At 39.6% G+C, this 15,668-nt stretch overlaps 1 protein-coding gene across 3 annotated transcripts in view; it reads left to right on the forward strand.

Moving 5' to 3' along the window:
- Positions 1 to 15,668, forward strand: part of slc20a2 (solute carrier family 20 member 2) — a gene marked incomplete at its 5' end in the record, with an annotated part of 51,859 nt that overhangs the window by 34,216 nt on the left and 1,975 nt on the right. For 2 of the 3 annotated variants that reach the window (XM_014011744.1, XM_014011743.1), the window contains 8 exon segments: positions 1,226 to 1,366; positions 1,858 to 1,943; positions 3,103 to 3,199; positions 3,329 to 3,448; positions 5,445 to 5,678; positions 5,759 to 6,389; positions 7,254 to 7,439; positions 11,459 to 11,543. In XM_014011744.1, the coding sequence (XP_013867198.1) occupies positions 1,226 to 1,366; positions 1,858 to 1,943; positions 3,103 to 3,199; positions 3,329 to 3,448; positions 5,445 to 5,678; positions 5,759 to 6,389; positions 7,254 to 7,439; positions 11,459 to 11,543 (1,580 nt within the window). 3 annotated transcript variants of the gene reach the window in all.

Below are 15,668 nucleotides of genomic sequence, written 5' to 3' on the forward strand. Positions count from 1 at the left end.
CTCTGTCAACGCTCTCTGGTTTCATTTAAAAGAGTCGATCATCAGATATTGTCCAAGATTAACCTTCAGGGTGGATATAGCTCGCTAGCAGCCTCGCATCGAGGACCTATCCACGTCATCATTTACCCAGAATGCTTTGTGTGTAAATAAAATGGTTCAGTCCGTGTTAAAATATGTTTTTAAAAATTACAAAACTAAACAGCCTACAGTATTTTTACAGTCTTTATTTTGCAGTTAAAATAAATGTTTATCAAATAAAGTCTAATGTTACAACCAATATGGATCCCTTAAAAGAAACATTTAGGGAATGATGATTCGAAGTATGGCTCCCACAGCTAACACATRCTCTGAGCGTAATGTCTCTAAATGAAGGAATCAAACCATGGGTTGAGAAAATTTTTAAATTCACCGTTTTACTTCTTTGTCAGGATTTGTTTGTTTTTAGTTTTGTTGAGAAAATAAAAAAGACTTTCATTGATTTCCACTTCAGATGTTTAATCATAAATATTTATAAAATAATATATATTACATCAACGTGATGTGTTGGGAGGATGGGTTAGATTAAGCTGACTAAACCCTAATCAGATTAGGCTCATGATGTTGAGTTTCATAAGTGAGGTGTCCAAATCACAGTGGTCATATGAGAGGTGTGGAGTCATCAGGACGTGATCTTGACCTCGTCCAGTCAGTCTAAGGTTGCTTAAAAATTATTTTATTTTAAATTAAACTGAATCACTTTCTCTTTGGTCTTGGCAAATATTGTTTTAAGTCAATTAAAAAAAATTAATGAATCCAACCTGAGGCTGCTGTGTTTGAGAAACTTGGGAACGTTTTTTAAAATCAAATCTCAAATAGGAAATGTTTGATGTTGTATTGTTTAGGCAGAATTTTGACCTTAATCTGATTAAACAAAAGGAGGAAAATACGTCCAGCAGGGTTTGATGTTTGACTCGAGGTCACAGGGAAACCCCAGTGCAGTGATTACAGTCATTGTCTAATTCAGGCTTTGAAAGGCCCTTATTCAAACAATGGATTGCATTGTTCTTGGAAAGAAAAAAAGTTCTGGGAAATAGTTTTATTGCAGGATTATCATCATAATACGTGGGTAAACTATTCGTAAATAACAGAAAAATTAAATCAGTTAGTTTTATCCCATCTAATAAATGTATTTAAATGTGATCCGATGAGCATTTTACTAAGAAAACGGTCTGTTTTTGGGTCACAGGATCAGCAGTCTGGCAGCTGATCGCCTCCTTCCTCAAACTGCCCATCTCTGGAACTCACTGCATCGTTGGAGCCACCATCGGCTTCTCCATGGTCGCCATCGGCACCAAGGGCGTGCAGTGGATGCAGCTTGTCAAAATTGGTAACGAGAGCTGTTTGTCCACCATGTTTGTTTCTTTATAGTTGTTTCCATTAATTCCATATCAGTGTTTTCACCAAAAAACTTTAGTGGTAAAAATCAAATATGGTTGTCAATCTAGGAAAACATTTTAAACCTCATTAAACCTTCTGCTGCCTTAAAGTCTTTGAGAAGGTGTGTAAAATAACTAGAACAAGGGCGTCCTGTCCTGGTCCCAGAGGGTCTCTGTCCTGAATGTTTAACTTGTTTCTCTGCTCCAACACACTTGATTCAGTGATTGAATCACCTCCTCGAGTTCTGCAGAAGCCTGTTAATCACCCATTCATTCAAATCAGCTGTAAACCTGTAAAACATGCAGGATAGTGGCCCTCAAGGACCAGGATTTTAAAACCCTGGACTAGAAAAAGGACAATATTAGAACAAAAACAGAATTTTARTACAAATGTTCAGTGACTGATGCTGTTTGTGGGGTATTTGTCTTTGATTTTCTCCAGTGTCTTCATGGTTCATCTCTCCTTTGCTGTCTGGACTCATGTCTGGACTCCTCTTCATGCTCATCAGACACTTCATCCTGAACAAGGTGAGCTTTTATAACCAAAGAAAAAGGGTTCATCATAAGAACACGTTGAGAACTGTCCTCCTTGAACTTTTGGGTTTTTGTGATTCTGGCTCATTACATAAAACCTTTACTCCACACGTGCACACCGAGCTGTCRGTCCGAGTTAAACACCTGAAGGTAAACACGGGCTTACATCTGTACAGAGGTTTGTCTGCAGAACCTGAGCGCAGATAAAACACATTTTGATTTGGCAACACTTGCAGATCTGTGGTTATGTAACATGAAGACCAGGAGGAGGAAAGTGTTTCAGGTCATTTTAAGGTCACCGCTGCAGAATTAGGCTTGAACGCATCACGTGGGCTGCATGGAGAGGTCAGATCTGTGGCTTGTTATCAGCTTAGTCAGAACACTCGTCTTTGTTCGTTGGGCTGAGATTTGATCATTATATTTAGAGTTTCAGTTTTATGTTTGAAGTCGTTTTGCACTGAAWTGAACTCCTGTAGATGTAGTGTTTTCACTCTTTTGTAGAACTTTAACTTGATGAGGAGTTTTATCAAACACATTTTATGAGCTGTTGGAGACTAGTTGGCGTCTTAATTTTCACAAAGACTAAAATCGGAGCCTTTGCGACCAATTTTGTGTTTTGATGCGACGTACCACATGTTCTTGTTTTTTTAAATTATTCGAAGCACAAGTAAATTAAATTAAAGTGAGAAATTTTAATATTTTATTTTTTAATATTTTAAAAGAATGATAAAAATTATTTGTTAAAGAAATATGAAATTGTATAATTTGTATTTATAAGAGCTGCTGTTTAGGAGCTGAAGTTTATTATTTTTATTTTTTTTATTTTTTTTAAGTTTTTGATTTGGTATTGTTGGAACACTGTTATTGTTTAAAACTATTATGAGTATTGTTATTATTATAGTATATATGTATGTGTGTGTATGTATATATATATATATACACACACACACAATTTTTAATAGCGGCAGATATAAGATTTCTTTTTCTTCTTTCTGCTACCTTTCATTTTATTTGATGTATATTTTTTGTATGTGAATTTTTTTTTTGTTTTTAAATTAAACGAATAAATGGTTAAAAAATATAATTGGTTCTTACAGGGAAAAGTCGGCTCTAAAGTCATCATATTTGTAAAATTTCCTTTGTTTCCACTCAGGATGATTCTGTCCCAAATGGACTCCGAGCTCTGCCTCTCTTCTATGCTACCACCATCGGGATCAACACCTTCTCTATCATGTACACTGGAGCTCCATGTAAGTGGCTTTTTATACAGAAAATCAGTGTTCTACAGTTTGACACATAACTAAGGAGATAAAAATATATTATAGCCATTTAAGAGATCGTATTTGAGGGATTATTTGTGATTGATGTTTCTTTGACAGTGCTCGGGTTGGAGATGCTACCGGTCTGGGCCATCTTTCTCATCACGTTAGCCGGGTCGCTGGTCTGTGCAGCTTTGGTCTGGATATTTGTTTGTCCTTGGATGAGAAGAAAAATAGCAAGTATGTATTTGTGTTCAGCCAACAGCTTCAGCTGCTGCTAATAACGTAGTTGCTATGACACTGAAGGACAGAAGCCAGCTGAGCCACCAAAACTACCAAAAATATGATGTGAAACTCTCTAATTCCACCTTTTGCTTTATTTTTTCCCCTAAGAGCATGCATCTTTAAGCATAAATCTGCTTGTCCAGATGAAAGAGGTTAGGATCGTATCTGGCAGTGTAGAAAGCTTTCAGGTCAAAGCTAAAGTTTACTTCTCTTAATGGGAAAATGAGCCCACAGCGAAGCAGACAACTGGAAAAGTCAACAAACTGAAAGAATGAGGGTTTTTTTCTGAGACATGGGAGGACTCTAATTTGTTTTTGTTTATATTATTTTTGTTTTTTTTTAGATTTTGAAATTTGATTACATTAGAAATTATTTGATAAACATTTGCTTCAACTGTAAAACAAAGACTGTAAAACAACGCTTCATGGATTGAGGACCTTAATTTAGCCTTTTAGCTTTTGCATTAGCGCCGAGCTAATACATATGGCAATATAGTATTAGTGCCTGAGCTAATGTTTATATGTATAAACCAACTAATGCCATATTAGTAATACAATATATACAGTATATACATGGCGTTAGTTCCAGAGCTAACAATTTTAGCTCAGGTGCTAATGACATACGTAACTACTCATTCATATATGAAACAATTAGATGTATAGACATTAATGTCCACGTTTTGGTTTAAAATAAAGCATCTTATGTGTTTAACTCAACCTAGGCTCAAGGCCGACCTGACCTGTTGCTTAATGTGTCGTGGCTTCTGAATGCTACTGAGGGTTATGGATGATGGTATCAACATAATCTGGATATTTGTGCATCCTGCAGAAGAAAACATGAGGGCTGTAAATGTTTGTTAGCTTGAGGAGAGAAGCGTTGTCAGGGTATTTGTGTTGGGATTAGTTTGGGTCAGCTGACAGATGAATGTGTTTCTAAAGACTTTTTGTAAGTAATATTTATCAAAAGGGTGATATTATGCAAAGTTGACTTTTTTGAGCTTAATGTCATGTTATGATGTAATTCCCTCATCAAAAACACCAGAGTGTTACTTTGACTCATTCATGCATGTTTGAGAAATCCTTGAATCACCTGTGGCCATGTTGAGCTGAATAAACACCTGCTGGTACAAAGCACCGCCTATTTGTACAAAGCTCCTCCCTGGAGSTCAGTCTGCAGCCGAGCTCCCGCCCCACTGAGCACCCCTCCCTCGAAGTATTGTTGTGAAAAAGATCTGAAGTGGGAGTGTCAGAAACAGTAGGAGGTTCTTAAAGAGAGTCTAATTTTGAGGTGTTTAATAAAGTCAAATGTATTTTTGATAAAAAACAGCATTTTCATAATAACTGAAGGTAACACTAGTGGGTTTTTCTTTTCTCCTAACTGGTATTAAAGTACCTGTGACATGCATGTACTTCAAATACAAGAAGTCAAAGAAAACAACTTAATATTTAAGAAACTAGGCATAGAACACATGATTTAATCCTTTTTGTCACATAACTGGCTTATTTTCTTTTGAACTTGGCTCAGCTAAAGTGAAACAGGAAGTGACATCAAAGGGGAACTCTTTACAAAAAGGAACTCCATGGTCTTTGTATATCAAAACAATATTATTTGAACTCTGTCTTCTTCATCTTTCTCTGATAGTGACTCAAAAGAATCTCATAAAACATCAGATTCTTCTCTGCRGTCTGTGTTGTCGGCCGTCGTAGTAATGCTGTTTACATTCAGACATTCCCCTTTGACATCACTTCCTGTTACTTGACACGCAAATATCTCAGCAACTGGTCAKTTCAGTGTCGTAAAACTTCTTTTGAAATACGTTATTAATGTTATCTTTCCAAAAATGCATTCATATTTATCACAAAAATGTGATGTCACGTGCMCTTTAAAAGCATCTGGTAAAACCTAATTATTAGGCAATATATTATTATGACTCCTAATGAATTTCCTTCAGGTCGTTTAAAGAAGGAGCAGGCTCTCTCCAGGATATCTGATGAGAGTCTGGATAAGATCCCAGAGGAGGAGGAAGAGAGCCCCGTCTTTAAGGAGCTTCCTGGAGCGAAGGGCACCGACGAGGCGGTGGTGCCGCTCACAGGAAGCAGCAGTGATCGTAGCACACGTGACCCCAGCGGGGAGCTCACCAGCATGGCCAATGGAGGCACTGTCCTGCCAAACGGCAGGGTGTATGGTAAAACCCTTCAGTTCTTTAGAAAAGAAGGAAAAACAGCAACAATTGCGTTTTCTCATTTCTATCTTTTAACCTTCCAGGTCGAACTCACTCCATGACCAACGGTTCCCTAAAGTCGCCGATCGCCAACGGCAGCTTCAGCTTCGACGGCCACATGCGCAGCGATGGTCAGGTGTACCACACGGTGCACAAAGACTCTGGCCTCTACAAAGACTTGCTCCACAAGATCCACCTGGGCCGTATGGACGACGGCGACCGCCCGGGGTCCGGCGCCCCCCAAGCCGACAACAACTACCGCCTGCTGCGCCGCAACAACAGCTACACCTGCTACACGGCGGCCATCTGCGGCATGCCCGTCCAGCCGCTCAGGCGCACGGAGTCACGCGACGACAGCGAGAAGCTGGTGGGCGAGGGGGGCGGCAGGAGCAACAGCGTGTCGTACTCCAAGAAGCGGATCCGCTACGACAGCTACTCGTCGTACTGCAATGCCGTCGCCGAGGCGGAGATCGAAGCGGAGGAGGGAGGGGTGGAGCTGAAGATGGCCTCGGAGCTGGAGGGGGTGGAGGAGGAAGGAGGTCAAGCTCCGATCCCTCTGGATGACCTGGAGGATCACGAGGAGAAGGACAAGTCGGAGGTGTTTCTGCTGTTCCACTTCCTGCAGATCCTCACCGCCTGCTTCGGTTCGTTTGCCCACGGAGGAAACGATGTCAGGTGACAGATTTTATTCCACTTTTTGATATTTTCTTTTCTAAATCAATGCAGGCACCAGGATTTTTTTTCAACTACCGTATTTATTCAACTATAATACGTAAAATTAAATCCATAAAATCAACCATAAAGTTGTGTACTGTACTCGGATAAATATTTTTATTTATGTATTTTAACTGAAACGTCGGCCTCATTCACAAAATTATTGAGTCCGGAAATGAGACCGCGTCRTAAAAAGCAGTTGAAACGAGCTTACCTCTGACACTCCCTCATTCTTCAGAGTGAGATAGTAACAGATCCAGGCAGGCAACATCATGTGAAAAAAAGGGGGAAAAAGTAGTCCTGCACCTTTAGTAATGATAACAAACTAATGACATTAGCGTGTAACTGGGCCGCTCCTGGAACAACAACAAACACATGTTCGTCTGTAATGGCTGCCGTCTACCGGTGGTCTGAAAAAGTTTGTATCCCTGAAAAACTGTTTCCCCACCAGAGAACTTACTTCCTACTGCTCGCGAGTAGGAAGTAATCTGCTTTTCCCCCACAAGATGGCCCAAATCTCATGTGAAGTCTCTGACTTTTGTGTTGGCGCATCCTGGTGGACTCAAAATACATTTTAGTACATACATGTAAGTTGTTAAAATAAAATGAACAGTCCAATGATCATTTTACTGATATGTATAAAGACTGCAAAGGCTGAAAAATCTTGAAGTCTGAATGAAATTGGAAGTAGTTTAAAGATTAAATTTTTTATGCTTTTTAAGCTCAAACAGGGGGGGGGTCGTATTATACATGAGATCGTATTATACTTGAGATCGTATTGTACATGAATAAATACGGTAATTGATTATTTTGATTTGTTTGCAGTAATGCCATCGGGCCRCTGGTGGCGCTGTGGATGATTTACGAGCAGGGAGGTGTGATGCAGGACGCCGCCACTCCTATCTGGCTGCTGTTTTACGGTGGCGTGGGCATCTGCGCCGGCCTGTGGGTGTGGGGCCGCCGCGTCATCCAGACCATGGGGAAGGACCTGACTCCCATCACCCCCTCAAGGTGAGAAAGCCCCCTCACAGGAGTGGCTGTGTAAAGGTGTGCGTCTGTATGTGGGTGAACTAAAGACAGTGACACAAASCAGTTCTTCATGAGCTTCCTGGTGAGTACCTCCATGTACAAGCTCTGTACCTCGTTTGACCGAGAAGTCTTTACTCACAACGGGCAGAAAGGAAATGCATGAACTCAAGTCAGGTTCACTGTTTCAGCTTCATTAAGTACCTGTATCCAGGTACTGAAGAGTTCTCTGACCCATGAAGAACATTTTTACTCAGCAGGCTCTAATTCTGCTCCGCTCTGACCACAACACGTAGCTGTAGTTCAATTCATTTTACTTCATGATCTACACAAACAATATTGGATGTGTCACATCCAGGTTGTTTCTTTTCATTTGTTTGTGTTTTATCATCAGATTAGGATTGAATAATTAGGGAAATGTACAGATWTGTAATTTCAGCTTATTACAGGGCAAGTGTAAACTCACCGTGCTTAAAAACATAAGTTTTTTGTCATATAAACTAAAAGAAAACATTAAAATACAATAAAATGTTTTGGTCTGTGGGAGTAAACCCACAAGTGCAGGGAATCCTAAAAAAAGGCAAAACAAACAACAAATAATAGTGTTAATGCTGAATTCACTAATGCCTCAAATTAAACTGAAAACTAAGGCATTTTTTWAATCTAGTTTTCAATTCATCAATCCAAAAATAAGGCCTTAATTAGCCTTAAAAKGTCYTAAAWCAAGCTTTCAGAGGTGTTAAAAATATTAACACATTGTAACCAAATATAGGACGATTGTGATTTGTCACTAATTTTAAATTTTTTTGTAACATTTTTTTATTAAAAATAATTTACTTAATGCCTCACGCAGCTAGTTGTTTTGTGTTTAAAATAAACATTTTTTCCTGTATTGTTTATTGTGAAGTTGGTCTTAAATTTCATTTCAAGTGGCATTAAAGAGATCTTAAAAAGTCTTATATTTAACTTACCTTAAGCTGTAGGAACCCTGGTTTTTAAACTGATCACCATTAGTCAACTCGTTTTAAATAAACTAATTATAAAACATGTTTTATCTGAGATCAAAGAATGCAAACGAATTATTTTTTGGCAATCTGAGCTGCCCAACAAAACATTCATCATATATTAAGAATTCCACAGCAGTAAGCAGTAAAACAGGAATGGTATGTTCTGTCAGTGTTTTTTTATTTTTATTTTTATTTTTTCTTGCTTTGTTACATAACCCACATGAATAATTAAATAGTTCTTTAGGCCACAGCAGATAAACCTCGCAGCTCACTTTATCCAACAACATAACAGTTTTTACACGCCTCAAACCGCCCTCTGCTCTTATCATCTGATTGTTTATTTTTTTTATTTTTTGTTCCTCTGTCCTTTTGTCGTCCCTCACATTAGGGAAAGAATGTGCGCACGTGAATCTCACGGATGTTTGCGTGTTTGGAAAGCCGAGGCCTGTGCCTGCAGGCCGCTCTGTGCTGAATGTTCTGTATGTGTGTGTGTGTGTGTGTGTGTGTGGGTGTGTGTGGGTGTATGTGTGTGTGTGGGTGTGTGTGTGGGGGGGGGTTGCCTGGCAGGAATGAACGTCACACAGTGTTACAGGAAGTTGTTAGCAGCATGGCTGAGGGAGTGGAGAAACCACAGGGAGCGACGACAGCCTGACTCCTTTTTGTCCTCTTTTTTTTTCTGTAAATATCTAATTTTGTGGTTAACCCTCCTTGTCCTCACTTCTCCCCTCCTCTTCTGTCCTTTTCATTCCTGTCCTCTCCCTTTTTTGTTTTTAATTCAACTCCCCTCTAAAAAATCTCAAGTTTGGGAAGTCTGAGTTCTTCCCACGCTCACTCCTTCTAATTAKTTTCTCCTTTTTCGTTTTGTCTTTACCTTTTATTTGCCCCTCTGTCTTTGTGTGTCCCCTTTTCTCTCTTAATCTCTTCCCTTCCATCTCACACTGACTCTCCTGCCAGAATCCAAAGACAAATTTGCTCTGGTTCACAGTTTAAAGCCTCTCTTTTCTCCGGAGTTTCCATGCATCAGTCCTGACAAAGGAATTTGTTTGGGGGCAAGGACAAAAGGCTGTGTGTTTGTGTGTTTTTGTGTACTCTACAGTACATGCCCTGGCATATAATTGAACCACTGCAGTAATCCACGAAGAAGTGTAATTTAGCACAGCAGTTAGTCGTTTAGAAACTTAAATTATGGATTTTCATAAATCTCACCTCAATTCAAATACCTTTTACCAGAAGACCACTTACTGTCTGTTAATTGGTCTGAATGCTTTGAAGCATTAACAATATTGAGATGATTTTTCTTCCGTACATTTTTCAGCATGTATCTCGTTCCACAAATTCTGTGCTTTTTCCAACAAATCAAAACGTTCAGCTCCTTCAGGATGATCCAACTGTGACTTTTGGTTTTTCAGCAATTTATACTTTTTGAGATCTTTAGCGTTTTCAGCWGTTTTTGTTCTAATTGAAAATCACTGGAGCTGTGTTCAACAGCCATACAATCCTTCACAACAGTTAAACCTTTCCTGCGTTTTACACCGTTTGCTAAGGTTCTGCTATTTTTACCTCTCTGTGCTAATTTTAGCTTCTCTTTTTGCTTGTCTTTCTTCTTTTTCAGCTACCTTTCTGCACTTTTCAGTTATTCTGCTAATTTATTATTTGTGTGCTTCTAACAGCTTCTTTCTGCTAATTTAAGCATTTTATGCTTTCTGCAATTTAAGTAACTTTTCAGCTTTTTTCAGCTAATGTTMGCTGTTTTTCAGCAATCCTGACCTTTTTGTGATCATTTTAGCTACTTCTTACAGCTGCATAATTCAGCAAACGTGCTTCTTTGTGCTAGATTTAGCATTTTATCTACTTTTTAGCTACTCTTCTGCTAATTTCATTGTTTTAGGCTGTTTAACAAATCGCTAAATTTTTGCACCACTTTTCTGTCAGCGTTAAACATTCAGATTGCCTCATATTTTTTAGTTTTTTTTAAATTGTCAAGTTTCATTAAAGCTCAATTTTAAAGTGGTTTATTGTGAACTTTGAGGACTTGGTTTCTCAACTGCAGGGCAGAAGTCAGAGCAGTTTTAGTTTATAAAATCAGAGAATTTTTGACCTCAGCTGTTGGTGACTGTCTTGCAACAACAAGGTTTTTCATTGTCCTCGTGTCATAGAGACTCATAGCCCAGACACTTGAGGTTTGAACATAATTAAATTATATTTCAGTGACAACTTTCCTCTCAAATTAAAGTTGTCATGGGTGTATAGAGTCTGTGTTGAACTCATTTTGGTTTAATATCTGTAATCTCGGAGCTCTAGAGGCWTTTATTGACACAAAACATCAGAGGCTGCAGCCCCGAATGTCAAAGTCTAAAAGCATCATTCATAAATAGTAAGTATAAAAACAGTCTAAATGTCTAAATTGTACACCAGCAGATTATGTGCACATTAAAAAAACATTTAAAGGGATTTTAATATCACTCAAAACACACATTGCTGGTAAGTATTTATAATTTTTGGTTGTTTTCTTTTAAAGTTGTTCTTTTTTGTTTTWGTTTGTAATCCATGTTCTGTTTTATCCCATACAAGTTACTTTTTGATGTGTTTCATGTGTTTGTGTGTGTGTGCGCGCACAAACGTTTTAACGCTTTTCTCTTCCAGTGAACCCACTGGTCTGAAGTCAGAGCGAAAACAGGGTATGAATTTAAAATTTTGTCCCGAAAGCAGGAGGCGATACCAAAAACTCGCCAACACTTGAAATGATCTGCAACCCTGTGGGACCTCACAGGAACTGTGTGTGTAGTTTGTGTGTGTGTGTGTGTTTGTCTGCGATCGGAGACATTTTTAATGAAAGTCTTAATTTTGTTTTGTTTTTGTTTGCGTGACGGGTAAATGTCCTGTTATGGTTAACTCTGGAGAGGCTGTGCCATCATTACCAGCGTCCCAGACAACACAATGAAGACTGTCTCTTTACCCCACCCTCCCCTCCCCCCCTCCCCCTCCCTCCTTCCACAGTGGATTCACTATTGAACTGGCCTCTGCACTCACAGTCGTGTTGGCTTCCAATATCGGAATCCCTGTCAGTACCACACACTGCAAGGTATGACCGAGTGGCCCCTYCGGCTGCTGACCTAACACCACCCCTCCCTCCAGGTTCAACCAGGGGAAAGGGAGCTCACACCTCCTCCCAGGGCGCCGGGCCATCGTTCGTTCCATGCTAGCGTCCCACCTGTTGAGGCTGTAAACAGCCTGAAACACATCACTCCGCCCGCTGAGCGACAGCTCTCTGTTTAAATAAAATATGTCAAGTTCAGGCTTTTTTTTTCCAAAGGCAACTTGCATTAAAGGGGACATATCATGCAAAATCCACTTTTTTAGCCGTGAAATACATTTTGTTCTGTAGAAATGCAGGAAAATAATATTTAATCTCTCCTGGTGCTGCATAGTTATCTTTATATTGTGTTTGTGTCGAATTCAACCCATTCAGTTTCTGTTCTCTATGTTTTCTGAATCATTACGTCGCAATATTTGCTACAGAATTTCTAAATTAGGTCTGGACTTACCAGCTACATTTTAGTAGTCTTCATTCTCCTGTGGTTCTGGGTCAGACTCTGGCTCCAACATGTAAGGATGAATAGACAAGTCTTCTTTTAATTAATTTGTAAATAAAAATGTTTCTGCACCACTATATAGTTATAAATCCCTCTATTAAATTAAAATGGACCACTSKGGAAGCTGGAGGGGGGCGGGGTTTGAAGCCTTGTTTGGATTTAAAGAGACAGCCTCAAAATCRGTTGATCTGAAATGCCTCAGAAAAGGGGCGGGGCTTGTGGAGTTTGAAAAAGGAGGAATTCAGACCAAAGCTTTGCAGTTCCACTTTATATGGACCCCGATTTAATGATTTAAATATAAAAAAGAAGGATTCAAATGCATGATATGTCATCTTTAACACTTGAAAAGATCCTTTTGCTTAAAGTCACATTTTAACATTTTGTCTTTATTTTTTGTTACATTTCTTTTATGAACTAGATTTTTCTCTTTAATTGACAATCAGACACTTTGACGTGTCCGGCCCGCTGTAGATCGCCCTGGGCCATGGTGTGCAGCCCCTCTCCCCTGTTCTTTTTTTTTTCAGGAACATCAAATCCAAGCTGGAAGACCCCCTCCCCCAGACTCCACCCACAATGTTTCATACTCTTGTTTCCTTTCCACCGAGTCTTGTTAATGGTGTCCCTCTCTCAGCACTGGCATGGTTTGGTGTGTGGGCCCCTCCGCCCTCCTGTGCTTGGCTGCAAGCAGACTCCTGCCTGTACCCCCCTCCCTCGCCCCGCAACCAAAGCCACCATTCGCACCACCAGCCTCCTCCCCCAGAACCCACCTGCCACACTTGTTTTCCTCTTTTTTTACCTTCCTCTCCATCTTTCTGTCTCTCCACCCATGTGTCTTCACAGCGGATTTTGCATTGAAGTAATGAGTGCGCTTACTGTGCTTGTTGCATCAAATGTGGGCATCCCAATAAGCTCCACCCACTGCAAGGTACTGCAGTCATAGGTAGTGAAGTCATGCAACAGAGCCCCCCTCTCCTCCCCCCTCCTCACCTCCCACCAGAGCTCCTCTTGATCGATTCACCTCTAGCTGTCAATCACAGAAACCAATCGCAACTCTTGGAAGTTGACGTTTTGACTCCTTTTGCTGTTTTCCTTCATCAAAACTTTCTTAAAGGGATCCCCGACTAGTTCTAACATTAGACTTTGTTTAATAAACATATATTTTAACTGTAAAATAAAGACTGCAAAATACTGTAGGCTGTTTAGTTTTTACAATTTTTAAACTAAAAGTTTAAAAATATATTACACGGACCGAGCCATTTTATTTAYACGCAAAGCATTCTGGGTAAATGATGACGTGGATAGGTCCTCGGTGCGAGGCTGCTAGCGAGCTATATCCACCCTGAAGGTTAATCTTGGACAATATCTGATGATCGACTCTTAAATGAAACCAGAGAGCGTTGACAGAGAGGAGAAGGTAGAAGTGACTCAGCCTGGAACTGAAAATATGGATGGAGGACAACAGAGCTGCTTCATGGAAGAAGAACCCCAGCTTAGCCTGTTAGCGTTAGTGTTAGCCCTGACGTTATCACCATGTATATGTATTAGCTCAGCGCTACACATTCTCCTCTCATCACTGTAGTCCTCCATCCACATGACAGAGAGGGGAACGCAAAAATGACTCAGCCTGCAACTGAAAATAAGGATGGAGGACCTCAGTTTAGCTTGTTTGTCGCGCTAGCGCCAAGCTAATACATATAAGGCAGTATATGGTCGGCGCTAGGGCAAAGACCAACAGGCCAAACTGAGGTTCTTCTTCCATGAAGCAGCTCTGTTGTCCTCCATCTATATTTTCAGTTCCAGGCTGAGTCATTTCTACCTTCTCCTCTCTGTCAACGCTCTCTGGTTTCATTTAAAAGAGTCGATCATCAGATATTGTCCRAGATTAACCTTCAGGGTGGATATAGCTCACTAGCAGCCTCGCACAGAGGACCTATCCACGTCATCATTTACCCAGAATGCTTTGCATGTAAATAAAATGTCTCCATCCGTGTTAAAATATATTTTTAAAAATTTACTAAACTAAACAGCCTACAGTAATTTTACAGTCTTTATTTTACAGCTAAAATATATGTTTATTAAATAAAGTCTAATGTTACAACTAATTGTGGATCCCTTTAAACGCCTTAAATTTAAACAGATTGAACATTTCAGAAACAGTGGTTTACAGTTTAGTTTCTTTTTTGACTGAGTAGTTGAAATATTAATTATCTTTACTCGATGTCAGTGATCAAGTTTAATGAAAGGAAACGGCAGAAGGTTCAAAACTGGTGTTCAATCATCGGTGGTCGGTTTATCTAAACATCACCTTCTTCCCATATTTTCATTCCTCAACCATAAATCCTCTCCTCCCTAAAAGATAATCAGCTTCTTTGCCAACATGCCTAATCTACTGATGGTTAGAGATTCACGGCTGGGGTAGTGATTTCTGTTCTTTTTACTGGTTTGGGTCTGGAGACACATGGATGCTTTTGGACAAAAATCAACTTTTAAACTTGTTAAAATGAATCCAGATGAAGCTCAGAGCTGCTGGAGTTTTATAAAAAGTTGCCAACAACATCCATAAGCATCTCCAGGATGGTTCAATGTGAGAGGGACTGAGCAGTGATGGGTATTGATTTGGTTTTCATTAATTTCTGTCAGGTTTGAGTGATGATTTTCATTTTGCAGCCTCTTTTTTTTCATCCTGTGTGTGTGTGTGAATCACTAAAATATGATCATGTACAGTGACTTGCTCTTTCGGGAGCTCTGTAGGTTGCTAGAACATTGAGGTTTTCACATGCAAATCATTATAAACAAACTTTGTGACCAGAACATTTAGATTTTATCCCAGTCTGATTTGGAAAGATTGCTTTGCAATGCAAATTATTCCCTAGAATAAGCAACCAAAAGGAAAAAAAAGAAATGACTCTTCTGTGACAGATTTGGTAGCTGATGAGTTAACCTTTTAACTCCAAAAGTGACAGATTAAACATGTTTGATCAGGTTTCTAACAGCAGTTATTCTCGYGTCACAAACGGAGCTGAAAGTAACTCACTGTACATGAAACTCAAAGTTGTCTGAAAATCTTTTTGTTTCCTCCAAAATAATTTCTCTTTAAATTGTGTTCTGATTTGGTTCTTTGGATTAAAAGGAAAAAAAAGTGAGTAACAGAGGAATCCAGTGGTGAAAGTCTTATATTTGCAGTGAAGAGGGGTTTTGTGGAGTCATCAGCAGTCAATATCTTACTTACAAAAGGTAACTTGAGTTAAATAAAGAGAAGTTTTAACTGCAAAGATGAGAATGGAAGGACATTTTAAAGTGCCTGACATGTTCTTCAAATAMAAAAAGTCAGAAAACCTCTTTAAATTTAAGAACCGTGGTATAATATAAATGATTTTACTGGTTTTGTTACATAAGTGGCATGTTTTCTTTTGAGCTGGGACCAGCCAGGGTGAAACAGGAAGTGACATCAAAGGGGAACTCTTAAAGGAAAGGAACTCTTTGTCATTAGCTGTGTCCAAAACGACAGGCCGGGTCCTCCGGAGGACCCAGACTCCCCGGTCGCGGCGGGCCGGGTCCTTGGTAGACCGGGAAGACCGGAAAAAAAGAGGCTGTGAATTTGGACGGTCTAGCCT

The sequence above is a fragment of the Austrofundulus limnaeus genome, unplaced genomic scaffold (assembly GCF_001266775.1).
Source record: "Austrofundulus limnaeus strain Quisiro unplaced genomic scaffold, Austrofundulus_limnaeus-1.0 Scaffold84, whole genome shotgun sequence".
NCBI lineage: Eukaryota > Metazoa > Chordata > Actinopteri > Cyprinodontiformes > Rivulidae > Austrofundulus > Austrofundulus limnaeus.